At 33.9% G+C, this 13,376-nt stretch overlaps 2 protein-coding genes across 4 annotated transcripts in view; one reads left to right on the top strand and one right to left on the bottom strand.

Moving 5' to 3' along the window:
* Positions 1-947: 947 nt before the first annotated feature.
* Positions 948-2,178, bottom strand: LOC142230596 (lectin subunit alpha-like). The gene is made up of 3 exons (XM_075301236.1): positions 2,015-2,178; positions 1,834-1,945; positions 948-1,776 (listed from the first exon to the last, which is right to left on the bottom strand). Exons 1-3 carry the CDS (start codon positions 2,138-2,140, stop codon positions 1,157-1,159), a joined length of 858 nt encoding a protein of 285 aa, XP_075157351.1. The 5' UTR covers positions 2,141-2,178; the 3' UTR covers positions 948-1,156.
* A 6,675-nt stretch (positions 2,179-8,853) lies between these two features.
* Fur2 (furin-like protease 2) overlaps positions 8,854-13,376 on the top strand; it is a 797,201-nt gene continuing 792,678 nt past the window's right edge. For 2 of the 3 annotated variants that reach the window (XM_075301234.1, XM_075301235.1), the window contains exon 1: positions 8,854-8,987. The gene's annotated coding sequence lies outside the window, so the exon portion shown is untranslated. Of the gene's footprint in view, positions 8,992-13,376 lie in introns of all 3 variants that reach the window. The other variant, XM_075301232.1, reaches the window with a different exon arrangement.

Raw genomic sequence — 13,376 nt, 5'->3', positions numbered from 1 at the left:
CGCTAAGAAATATCTGGTTTGGCAAGCCATCTGTACCTGTGGCTTGAAAAGCAGCATTTTCATAGCTTCCGGGACTGTCAACCAAGAAATTTACGTGAAAGAGTGTTTGAATAAACGTCTGCTGCCTTTCCTGAAGAAACGCGGTTGTTCCGTACTGTTTTGGCCGGATTTGGCATTTTGCCATTACGGTAAAAAGGCCATGGAGTGGTATGCCGCCAACAACGTGCAGGTGGTTCCCAATGACAAGAACCCTCCCAACACGCCAGAGCTCCGCCCAATTGAGAAATACTGGGCTATTGTCAAGCGGAACCTAAAGAAGACCAAAAAACTGCTAAGGACGAGCAGCAGTTCAAGGCAAACTGGCTTTCTGTGGCGAAGAAGGTGGAAAAGGTGGCTGTACAAAATCTGATGGCAGGTATCAAGCGTGAGGCCCGGCAATTCGGATTTGGAAAAGCGAAAGCCTAACTGAATATTTTTCCTGAATTTTATACTAATTGAACTTGAAAAAGAAATTTAATTTGAATTTTTAAATAAACGATTTCACCGATTTACATGCGTTTCCCCTTGACCAAATTTTGACCGTATCACCCTTTAATTATAAGGACAATACGATTTCATTGAAAAGTTTATCGACTTTTGGACAAGAAAAAAACTTTATATTAGAGAAATGCGTCTTCTTTGCTAAGCAAAATTTGCATTCGTATTTTAAAGACATAAAATCTTTGACCTCACGACAATATTTTTTTCGGTGCACAGTCCATGAACATTTGAACAGAATTGAGCACTATCACACTCAGAAAGCGTCAATAAGAATGCCTTAAAAATTAGGTTCCGCGTTTCATTTCTAACACACAATGGCCACATCCGACACAAATATCGAAAATGTACTCACTTGTTTTTCATGTTGAACTCAGAGTCCCATTTAAGAAAAAAAAAAAACAAAAAAATGAGATTTTATGGTCCACTAGTTCTGTAGGTTTGATTTACAGAATCATATGGTCCACTCCATCATTTGTCAATATTTTAATATGTAGTTTAATGGGTTTTTTTAAATTTTTTAAAGTCTATGAACATTTTCTTAAAAATTAGTTTTGATACTAAACAATTGCCTGTTTCGGTATCAGGCTAACATGTAATATTACAAAATCCCCAGTTATCACAAATTAAATAGGTCTTCATAAGCATTTTTAGCACTTTCCATTTCATTGCTAAATGACTTAGTCATCACTTCGGACATTCCAGCTAATTCAGCATGAATATTACGAATGTTTCTCATCTTATCCTCTACCACTGAATTCACTTCCCTTTTATGCTCGGCCAAAGCATGGCTAATATCGAATTCTAATTTTGTGTGAATATTGTGGAGAAGTTCTTTAAGCTCAGTTTCAATCGTCCTGATCTCTTTTAATTGAATCTCAAATTTTTCGGTGAGCAATTTTTGCTGACGATTAAATTCTTCATGCAGCTTCATATTCGTTGCCTTGGCAATTTTTTGTTTGGCCTCCATGGACTTCATAACATCGGCATGCAAATGATGGTCTTCACATATGAAACCCAAACGGGCAGTGTCACAATGATTATCGTTCCACTGATATTCAGATCTGGAACTCCAAGTGTGAACACAATGTTCATCATGTCTATCATTGTCAGGATTATTATGGGACCAATATGCAAATGTCATTGGTTTTCCAGAAGATGACCAATAGAAAGGTCTTTTGAACTCCTTATTTTTATTGTATTCATCATTGGCCCCAAGCCAGAAATTGTGAGAGTTACCTGAATCGTAGATATTTAGTTTAAGCTCTACGATATAGAAAATACGTACTAACTCACCATACAAAGGCTTTAAGATAGCTATTAGAGCTTGATTCTTTACCTGAGAATGCACTTCCACCAATTGCATATTGCGACGGGCACATTCATGGAATGCTTGAAACCAATTATACTGCAACAAAAAAATATAATTTAATTAAAATCATTTTTACATTTTCACAAATTTTATTGAATATTTTACCTTTTGATCTCCATCAATTAGAAATTGTTGTCCATCTGTTGTATTCCGCCATTGAGGCACAGCCTCTGTTATGCTAATTAAACTGAAAACAAAACCGATGACAATTTTTAGGTTAATGCGAGACATGTCTCTACAGATGTTTGCAAAAATTAAAACTGATCGAACTTTTTGCTAAACTTGGCATATATTAAGGAATCCCATTGTATGCCATCAAGAGGTTCTTCCCCTTGGGCCAACAGGTTTTTATTGGTTTTTTTGTCCATTCTAAAAAAAAACATCATGATAGCTATCATGGAAAGTCAAAGATCAATTGATGATCTTTGCCAATTGGATGGGATGGCTCATAAATACGAAGCAAATGTTCTGGTATGACAAAAAATATAAACAAATAAAAATAAAGGCTAATAACAAAGGAAAATGATGAGGTAAATTTTTGTAAACCTCTCAGAGCTAATGATGCGTTAATGAATCTTAAAGGTTTTACCACAAATATGCTTTACGTGGTCAGAGACCAATATTTCGAAGCGTTACAAACGATTTGGCAAAGTTAGTCTATCCCCATTCCTTGATGGAAGGTATAAAGGGTGATACGGTCAAAATTTGGTCAATATAAACTTGACGTATTTCTTTCAATTTTGCATTTAAAAAACCTGAACACCCCTCATTTTGAAGGTGTGTGTGTGTAGAATGTTGCTCCTATATTGATTTTGGAATTCACTCTTCACTTGTCAAAATGCCGTCCAAGCAAGAAGAGCAGCGTATCAAAATTTTGCTCGCGCATCGCGAAAATCCGAGCTACTCGCACGCAAAGCTGGCAAAATCGCTAAAAGTTGCCAAATCAACCGTTACAAATGTAATTAAAGTGTTTGGGCAACGTTTGTCGACAGCCAGGAAGTCTGGATCGGTGGGAAATCGAAAACCGGAAGCCGCTGGGACGACAAAGAGAGTTGCCGGTAGTTTCAAGCGAAACCCTAACCTCTCTCTCCGAGATGCCGCAAATAAGCTGGGTGTATCGTCTACACCCGTGCATCGAGCCACAAAACGAGCCGGACTATCGACTTACAAGAAGGTAGTGACTCCAAATCGCGATGATAAACAAAATACGACGGCCAAAGCGCGATCCCGGAGGCTGTACACGACGATGCTGACGAAGTTTGACTGCGTGGTAATGGACGACGAAACCTACGTCAAAGCCGACTACAAGCAGCTTCCGGGACAGGAGTTTTATACGGCAAAAGGAAGGGGAAAGGTAGCAGATATTTTCAAGTCAAAACTGTAAACTGTCAAAGTTCGCAAAGAAATATCTGGTTTGTCAAGCCATCTGTACCTGTGGCTTGAAAAGCAGCATTTTCATAGCTTCCGGGACTGTCAACCAAGAAATTTACGTGAAAGAGTGTTTGAATAAACGACTGCTGTCTTTCCTGAAGACACAGGGTTGTTCCGTACTGTTTTGGCCGGATTTGGCATCTTGCCATTACGGTAAAAAGGCCAAGGGGTGGTACGCCGCCAACAACGTGCAGGTGGTTCCCAAGGACAATAACCCTCCCAACACGCCAGAGCTCCGCCCAATTGAGAAATACTGGGCTATTGTCAAGCGGAACCTAAAGAAGACCAAAAAACTGCTAAGGACGAGCAGCAGTTCAAGGCAAACTGGCTTTCTGCTGCGAAGAAGGTGGACAAGGTGGCTGTACAAAATCTGATGGCAGGTGTCAAGCGTGAGGCCCGGCAATTCGGATTTGGAAAAGCGAAAGCCTAACTGAATATTTTCCTGAATATTATACTAATTGAACTTGAAAAAGAAATTTAATTTGATTTTTTAAATAAACGATTTCACCGATTTACACGCGTTTTCCCTTGACCAAATTTTGACCGTATCACCCTTTACAATTTTAAAATACAAACTAAATGCTGGGTTATGAGGATAATTTTTTGGAGGTGCTATAAGGCCAAAAAAAAATCGGTCCAGACCAGACTTTATCCTACAATAGCATGACCCGACATTATCCTATAATATCAAACTCCAAGATATTTCACGTTATTATGAAAACTTATGTTCGACCCGATTTCTACAATTTGAAAACGAGTTGAGTTCAAACGTATTTAAAGGCTATGTTTCTCTTGTAAAAAAAATATTTTTTATACCCTGCGCCACACACAGGGTATTATAAGTTAGTACATATGTTTGCAACACCCAGAAGGAGACGAGATAGACACATGGTTTCTTTGGCACAAATGCTCAGGGTGGGCTCCTGAGTCGATATAGCCATGTCCGTCTGTCCGTGAACACATTTTTGTAATCAAAGTCTAGGTCGCAGTTTTAGTCCAATCGACTTCAAATTTGGCACAAGTATGTGTTTTAGCTCAGAATAGATCCCTATTGATTTTGGAAGAAATCGGTACAGATTTAGGTATAGCTCCCATATATATCTTTCGCCCCATATGGACTAATACGGTCCCAGAAGCCAAAGTTTTACCCCAATTTGGTTGAAATTTTGCACAGGGAGTAGAATTAGCATTGTGCCAAATTGGTTGAAATCGGTTCAGATTTAGATATAGGCCAAAATACCAACATTTTCCTTGTAAAATCGCCACTGCTTAGTCGAAAAGTTGTAAAAATGACTCTAGGTGCAGGGTATAATATAGCCGGGCCCGCCCGACATTAAATTTTCCTTATTGTTTTCTTTGCTTTTAGCTCATTTTTTTCTCATATGAGAGGTTGTAATTTTATGAACTGCAGTTAAAAAATACAACAGACCATTAAATTTACCTTGTTTTAACAACGCTTTGGGGAAATCTCAAAATGTGGAATACACTAAATGGTCGATTTTCGTACGAGTTAGTTCATTCTTCGTATAAAACACACTACTTTTTTCGCCATAGCTTAACCAACAAAGGAAAGTTATGTTTGACAAATCTATTTGGGCAAAGCCCTTTCTAAACTTGAAAAATTATTAATTAATTAAAAAAAGTTCAAACTAAACAGTTTTTGTTTTTTAACAAAAATCTCTTTCGAAATGAATATTGAGGTACACAACATAGCCCCAATGTTGCTTGTTGCATTTTACAAGTTTTTGTGATTTTGAAGAGATTTACCTTAAATACAAATTGTCTCTTAGAAAAAGAGAAAATTATATCACACGCTCATTGCATTTCAGTTTCGTTAAGTTTTTATAGAAAGTTAACTACTAAGAGTAAATACATTCCGAAGAGAATTGTACAAAGCTCTTATTATGATGGCTTAATAAGAGAGTGTGTTATGTGGGTGATTGCAAATAACCAGGGTGTTGGAGAGTTTAATGTACTTGGTTTTTATTACTGTCCGAAGGAAACAAACTTGTCGTATAACAGCAACATCTAGTATATAAATATATACAATTGTTTTGTTTTTACTATAACGCGGGTGTGATGATGGGAATTAAGTAAAAAGCGGAAGTGAAAAACAAAAACTAAATGATGACATATAACACGAATAATTTTAGTAACACAATTTTAAGTTTCGTTAATTAATAGGATATAGTGTAGATTAAATGCATTATTATTTCATAATTGCTAAATATTCACTATGTTGCAATGGTTAGGATTGCCACTTGGTATTGGGGTAGTCAAGGACTGGATTCCTTTTTGTGAGGGAAGTAAAATACGTCTCACTCAAATATAGAAAAGCCGACTTTTAAAAGCTATAAAAGATCGTTCAAGTCGATAAACTTTCCAGTGAAATCGTTTTGACCTTATAATTAAGGGATTATATTTAAATATAATTAAATAGAAACGTTTCTATTAAATATTAATTCGATTTAAATATGGTTATCTTTACATGAAAGAAAATTTTGTTTGACTAAGGTTAACTTGGCGTCTGAAAAAAAATGTCTATCAACACTTCATTTTAAAGACAATTTTTACTTGAAACATAACATTATTTCTACTTTAATAGAGTCTAAAAGTAACGTGGGGTTACTTTCTTTAAAGGAATAAATTCAAATTTGTGTTCTATCATCAAGCACGCGAAACTCAAATTTAAAAGAGATGTGTGTCTTAAATATATCCTTACTTGGCTCGGAATAAAAAGCAAACAAATAGTGTAAAGGGAGCCACCGTGGTGCAATACTTAGCATGCCCGCCCAATTTTGCCTTAACATAAAAAAATTTTGATTTGTTTTGTCTTTTGACTAATTTTGATAATCTTTTTATATTCGGTTTCTTTGGCTTTTTCTGGTCTACCGATGTATCAGGCTCACTTATACTATTCAGTCCACATTGGTGAACTTCTCTCTTATCACTGAGTGCTGCCCGATTCCATGTTAAGCTCAATGACATGGGATATCCTTTTAATAGCCACGTCCGAACCTGAAATATCGGGCTTCCATTATACCTAAACTAACCGTTTGTGTAAAGATAAAATCTTTGGAACCGGGCAAGCGTTTCATTTCTAATAATGACTATGTAATCTTTCTAATAATGACTAGTCTTACAGAGGGGATGGTTAGGTTAGGTGGCAGCCCGATGTATCAGGCTCACTTAGACTATTCAGTTTATTGTGATACCACATTCGTGAACTTCTCTCTTATCACTGAGTGCTGCCCGATTCCATGTTAAGCTCAATGACAAGGGACATCCTTTTTATAGCCAAATCCGAACGGCGTTCCACATTGCAGTGAAACCACTTAGAGAAGCTTTTAAACCCTCAGAAATGTCACCAGCATTACTGAGGTGGGATAATCCACCGCTGAAAAACTTTTTTTGGTGTTCGGTCGAAGCAGGAATCGAACCCACGACCTTGTGTATGCAAGGCGGGCATGCTAACCATTGCACCACAAAGGGGATATAAACCACAGTTGAAAAACAGTTTGGTGTTGCACCGAAACTTGGATTGATTCCATGTAAATAGTTGTCTACTGAGGAAAAATTGTAGAAAAAAACTGAGAAAATTGAAAGTGCACTGAAAGCAATTTTGACCTAATACTGTCGTGTTTGCAACCTAAATTTTACCTAAAAGCAAAACATAAAAAAATTTGGGACATGAATCCACAGAATTTATAGAGCAATATTAAAAGCTAGACAGGTCTCTAAAATGTGTTTATTTAAAAAAGCCGCATCTTTGGATTGGAATCAAAATTCTAAAGGTAAGCTGAATATCTTGGGATTCCTGTAAACTCTTCTTGAGTGTGGGCATTTAAAAATATCAAGGATTAGTTCATTTCATTACAGTTGACGAAACCTATATTCACTGTTAAGGACCGAGGACAGTCGAACCAAAAAATAAGCGAAAGAAAGTGTTATGGGCTGGGATCACAGTATTCTAGGAAGATGTGATCCATCCGACGAAAAACATGCAGGTTTACGGCACTCAAAAAAAAAAGTATGACCAATTTAACGAAAAACAATTTAACTTTATTTTAGTTCATGGAATTATTAGGTTTGGAAAAATTTTTTTTTTTACTCTAATAATGTTTTGTGTACCTTAGTTAAATGAACTAAAAATGAGAAAAAAAGTATACACAAATGAAGCATAAAGATTTACTAAATTCGTACTTTTCACAATATAGTTAATTATTTGTTTAATTTACTACAAATGCATTTCTTGCAATTTCGAACTTCAAATTTAAAGATTTACTAAATTCGTACTTTTCACAATATAGTTCATTATTTCTTTAATTTACTACATTTCGAACTTCAAATTTTCCCTTCAAACTACAATTTTTTTTTAACCAGTGAAAACAATTAATTATGTCAAATAAATTTTCTTCAATTTGTCAAAAAATATTTGCTTATTTTTGATGTAAGCATTTGTAATGCTCTTAAAGTTTTCTAAAAATAATCTAAAATTTCTAAAATTAACCAACATTTTTCTTCAGTGTGCTCACCCCTCCTCGAGTGAAATTGGTCAAATTAGTAAAATATGTGCTGCCCAAACAACCAAATTCTGCTAATTTTGATAACTTTAATATCAACCACTGAAGCATTTTTCCGATTAAACGAATGAAATGGTAGAGCATTATAGCGTTAAACAACGGTGAAGTCGAAAATTATAATAAACCAAAACGTCGAATAATTATACACCCTATATCTGACCAAAAACCCGAGCTTCCCGGTAGCACATACAAGTTATGTTTATTGAATCATATTTTTCTTCTTTCCATATTTTGAATTGCATTCCATTATTTGGAATAGTTTGAAATGTTCTCCATATTTTTCATATCTGATTGTATGTACTAATGTCTTTGTTTATATTTTTTGTTTGTTTATTGTTTTGCAAATTTTCTACATAGTCTCTCCAAAAGTTGATTTCGTTTACTATTACCTTACTCAATAGGTGTACTCTTGTCATTCCATACAACAATAAGTTTTGGGGCTCTTCTCTCTATCTATCATTAATCTTAAATTCACATCTCTACAATTGAGAGAGAGAGAGTGAGAGTAAAAGGTTTCGTTAAATTGTGGAGCTTGTGTTATCTCTGCCAGGCTTGCTGTTACTGCTGCAGCAGTCAACATTTTTGTTTGCTGCTTTACCTTTTACTACTCACTGTGTATCTGTTATACTCCACCATCTCATGATTTGTTTGATTGGAGGCATAATATTAAATGCACAACTCTCCCATTAGCATCGCATACGCAATACACACGTACACACGCACAAAAACATTTGAACAATCATCAATTGAACGAAAGTGTCTGTTTGGGGGCCATCCACACTTTGAGTTTTACTACAGTGAGTGGTGTTTGTGTTGTGTTCTGCTAACGTAGTCGTTGCCGCTGTCGTCGTCGTTGTCGACGACAACCACCCATCTACCGTAAGAGTATGTGAGCCCAACATGAAATCCAATTTGAAAACTTCAGTTACAGTTGGAGCGTATAGCCAAACGGTTCGTTTTCTACCAAGTAACGCTTTGTATGTGTTTTCAACGTGTCTCGTGTCGCGTCGCATCATCGTAGTACAATCGTGTAAAAGAAATACCAGAAATTCAAATTTTTTAGTGTATGTGTGTAATTGTTGCATTATATATTTGTCGGCTTTTTCCTTTATTATCAATTTGTTGATGGGAAAATAAAACAAACTCAACTTAATTTTTTTATGCTATATTGTGCGTGTGTATATATGCCTTTTATGTTGTACTGTGGACAACGAGTATATCATCTCACTAACTAGTATTAAGCCATGGTACTCTAACTTAGTCAAAAACAACAATAAATACAACAGGAACGAAAACAAGTACGAAGCCAACCAATACCACAACCACCACCACCACCAGCACTATATAACGACTACACAACACGACGAGGGCAAATTAACGGGCGGAATTGTGAGTGTGATTTGTTGTTGTTGTTGTGCCTTTTTTGTTATTGTTTGGGATTTTCTAACCGAAAAAAAAATCAAATAGAGCTCCCATGATTGTAGCAAAGAAAGAAAATGTCAAAAAAACCAATTCGTAGAAACGCAAACGGAATTTCCCAACTTAACCAGAGGATCTTCTAAACCTGTCTCTTATCACAAACCAAAAAGTATTTTAACAAAAGGAAAATTCTTATAAGAATAAAAGAAAAAAATTATTGAGAGCACTCCAAAGTTGAAATCAAAAGTGTTTTGCCCTCATCTCATGACATTGGCAATCGTTTACCACCGAAAGTGCACACAATTCGTTTCGTCGTGATTGTCGTCAGTGGCCGTGCCTTCTCGTCGTATTTACGTACTTACAAAGTGCGTAAGTAGGTGCTCTACTCAAATTTTGTTGTTTGGTAGGGTATGACAACGTTCAACTCCGGTTTAATCGGTTACTGTTGTTCTTGGTGTTTTTGTTCTTTTTGTCTTCTTCTTCTTCTTTATTCTCGGCTTTGCGTGAGAAAAAGAGTGTACGTGTTCGTGTGTGTATGCATGTTTGGTGGAGCCTCTCGAAATATCCCAACCTACTTAAGTAATGAAAAAGAAATTGTGAAAATTATTCCATGACATCTGTTGTTGTTAACTTCATTCTGGTTAGAAATTAAAGAGAGAGAGAGAAAGAGAAAAAAGTGTTTGTATTTTATTTAAGTGAGTTTTTGTTTCCAGAGATAAAATCAGCATCATAAAAACCCAGTCCAACATAAAATTGTAAGTGTTCGAAAAATAAAAGTTATAGTTTTATTAAAATTTTATGGATTTACGAATTAAAAGAATATTTATTTAGTAGTTAATGTAGTAACATAGGCCAAGTGTAAAATGCCACCAATTTTCCCTTTTCAAATCCCTTCTTTGACTTTTGTAACAAAATGAGTGTAAGTGTAAAATAATTAACAAAAATACATATGGTTGACTGGGAAAGTAATAGCCTTACTCCCTGTACTAAGAATGGGGCTATAGTAAATATTCTTCATTCCACTTGTAATGCACCGGAATTTAGCTGTTATTGCTGTAGGTGGGTGAGAAGTGTAAATCTTGTATATTGCTTAGTTTGTTTCTGCGAAAAACGAATATCTTCATCTATCTCCGTAAATAGTGTATCAAACCCAGGGATGCTAGCTGATTTATGCGAAATAATATGCAGCTTAGTTTTTCGTGCGAAAAATCCAGGGTTATATAAATATGTGTCTGAAAGTGCTCAAAACAAAGATTTCGCATTTATACCGCGCTAACGTTTTTTATATGGAGTATAACAGTTTTTCGTGCGAAAACGTGATCTTAGTACTAGATGATTAACCCTCTAATGCCCCAATTTTTTTTGCCAGCTGATTAAATTTTCAATGTTAACGAGACAAAAGCAAGAAAACTAAATAAGAAAAATTTATACGGTAAATTTCAGTATATGCAGCAAAGCCTCTTGAACATTTTAAACTAAGTTTTCTATTTATTTTACCCATTTTTGTTGCCTTAAAGTGCGTTTTACTAAAAGCTTCCTTATTAAATGAAGCCCGCCTAAAGGCGGGATTGGGCACTGGAGGGTTAAAAACCTAGAGCTTGATTTGTGTTGCCTTAAATATCCACAATTAAATTGGAATACAAGAATGAAACAGAAAGTACACTACTACACCCAAAAAAAGTGAAACCACCACGAAAGAGTTAATTTTAAATTTAAAAATGTGTGACTAAACTATATTACAAACGCCAATATTTTTCCACAAATTAAATAACATTTATGTCTAAACTAATAATATTTATTAGATTAAATAATTTATGAGATATTTTACAAACGCCAATACGATAAAAATAAGTAACTATTTTTTCCACAAATGAAATAATATTTATTAGATATAGTTGAGTTTTTTATGGTATAAAAAATTTTGCATTTTGAAGAAAACGAAAATTGGAGGATTTTGTAAAAATGTCTTTAGCGACATAAATTTGGCGTATGGTTAATTTTGACAAATTTGTTTGTAAAATTAGGAAATTTTGAACTACCTTGTGAGAAATTCAATTTTAAAAAATTTCTTCTTAAAAAAAAAATTAAAATTTAACTTTCTCATATTTAATCAAAAAAAGTTTACTTGGATCCAAAGATTTTGACATTCCTTTAAGGATTTTGGTATTGATTCCGAGCCAACGATGCGGCTTCTTTAAATCAAAAACATTTGTTTTATTAAAATTAGGATACAGATCTCATTTATAGAATATCCATTATCTTTTCCCTATATGTTAATAAAATCATTCACGTACAAGCAAATACCACTTTAAAAATGTAAATTATATCGGATACTTTATAATAAAAAATTTTTTCTTTGTTCCAAAACTACTTTAAACCAAACATGCTAAATTCTCACAATAACCCAGCAAAAAAATTTAGAAGTTCTTCCAAAGGCACAACTTTAAAAGCACATCCAAAAGATGTACACCCAAAGATGTTCTTTATTTTAACTACACAGGAAGTTCTTTTAATTCAATTTTTTATAAATCGTTTTTTTCCTATTTTTAATGCGTAAATTTATTTTTTTTTGGTTTTAAAAATGTTAAAAACAGAGTAAGCGTTAATAAAATGTTACCAATTATGATATTTTGTCGAAAAAAAAAATTCTAAATCCATTCAAGAAATATTGCGAATTTTTCAAAATTTTTCAATTCAAACGTTTCAGAAAAGCGTTAGAATGTATTAAAATATCATAAAAAAAAAATTAAAAATTATTTATTTAGCAACATATGGCAAATTTTTTTTTAATTCACATCCAAAACAATGAATTCGGATTACACCTTAAGAAGTGATGCAAATTCAGTGTAACGGCTGTTGAAATGGTGGACATCCGTCCTATGACAAGCCCATAATAAATGCATCACTTCTACGCCAATTTTACACTACTCGAAAAAGAACATTTTCATTACTTTTGTTGCGACGTTTTTTTTGCTGGGAAGTCTTAGCCTATATTTGATTAGTTTTTATCTTAAATTTAAAGATTCAATATCTCAGTTAATTTAAGAAAAATTACTTTAAACAATATATGTGTTTCTTTACTTTATGGAAATTTTGTCTTAGTTCAAAGACATGCGACTTTAACGGTGGAATGCAAATTTCCTAAATTTAATGAAAAACTTGTCTTTATTACAATTAAAATTTCGTTTTTTTTAAAGAAAATATTTTAAATATTTTGTAAATTTCGCATCCTAAAATTAAGGTTTCGTAACATTTAACCCTCTAATGCCCAATCCCGCCTTTAGGCGGGCTTCGTAAAATCAGGAAGCTTTTAGTAAAACACACCTTAAGACAACAAAAGTGGGTAAAATAAAAGGAAAACTTAATAAAATCTGGTCAAGAGGCTTTGTAGCATATATTGAATTTTACCGCATAAATTTTTCTTGTTTCGTTTTCTTGCTTTTGTGTCGTTAACATTGAATATTTAATCAGCCGGCAAAAAAATTGGGGCATTAGAGGGTTAATATAACGTAAATATTTCTTTCAGTGTTGGAAAAATTTTAATTCAAACATAATTAAACAAAAAGTGAAAAAATTAATTTACTGACAGTAAAACTGCCTGAAAAGTCAAATCATGGTCATTTTTACTATCATTTAAAAACAGTCATTAATTTTTATAAAAATTTAAATGACTGTTTTGAACACATTTTGTAATATTTATACGTAAAAATTTCGTTACTGGCACTTTGAGTAAAATTTTTAAATAATTTTAAGTAGTCGCATAAAGTGCAAAATAGTTCAAAATAAAAATTATTACTATACCCAAAAAAGGAATATGATCACCTGAAACATATTTCAAGAGCAAAATGTTATTTTTGAATGGTGACCATGTAACATGTTTGACGCAATCATTTTATTTTCTCCCAATTTATGTATTTGATTTCGGCAAACATGCTATGTTTGGCGAGAAAATAACATTTTTGAGACAAACATGTTACATGGTCACCATCTAAAAATAACATTTTGCTCTTGAAACATGTTTGAAGTGATCATAT

This window comes from Haematobia irritans, chromosome 3 (assembly GCF_050003625.1).
Source record: "Haematobia irritans isolate KBUSLIRL chromosome 3, ASM5000362v1, whole genome shotgun sequence".
Classification (NCBI taxonomy): domain Eukaryota; kingdom Metazoa; phylum Arthropoda; class Insecta; order Diptera; family Muscidae; genus Haematobia; species Haematobia irritans.
The sequence above is the reverse complement of the archived record's forward strand: the minus strand, read 5'-3'. Positions and strand labels throughout refer to the sequence as shown.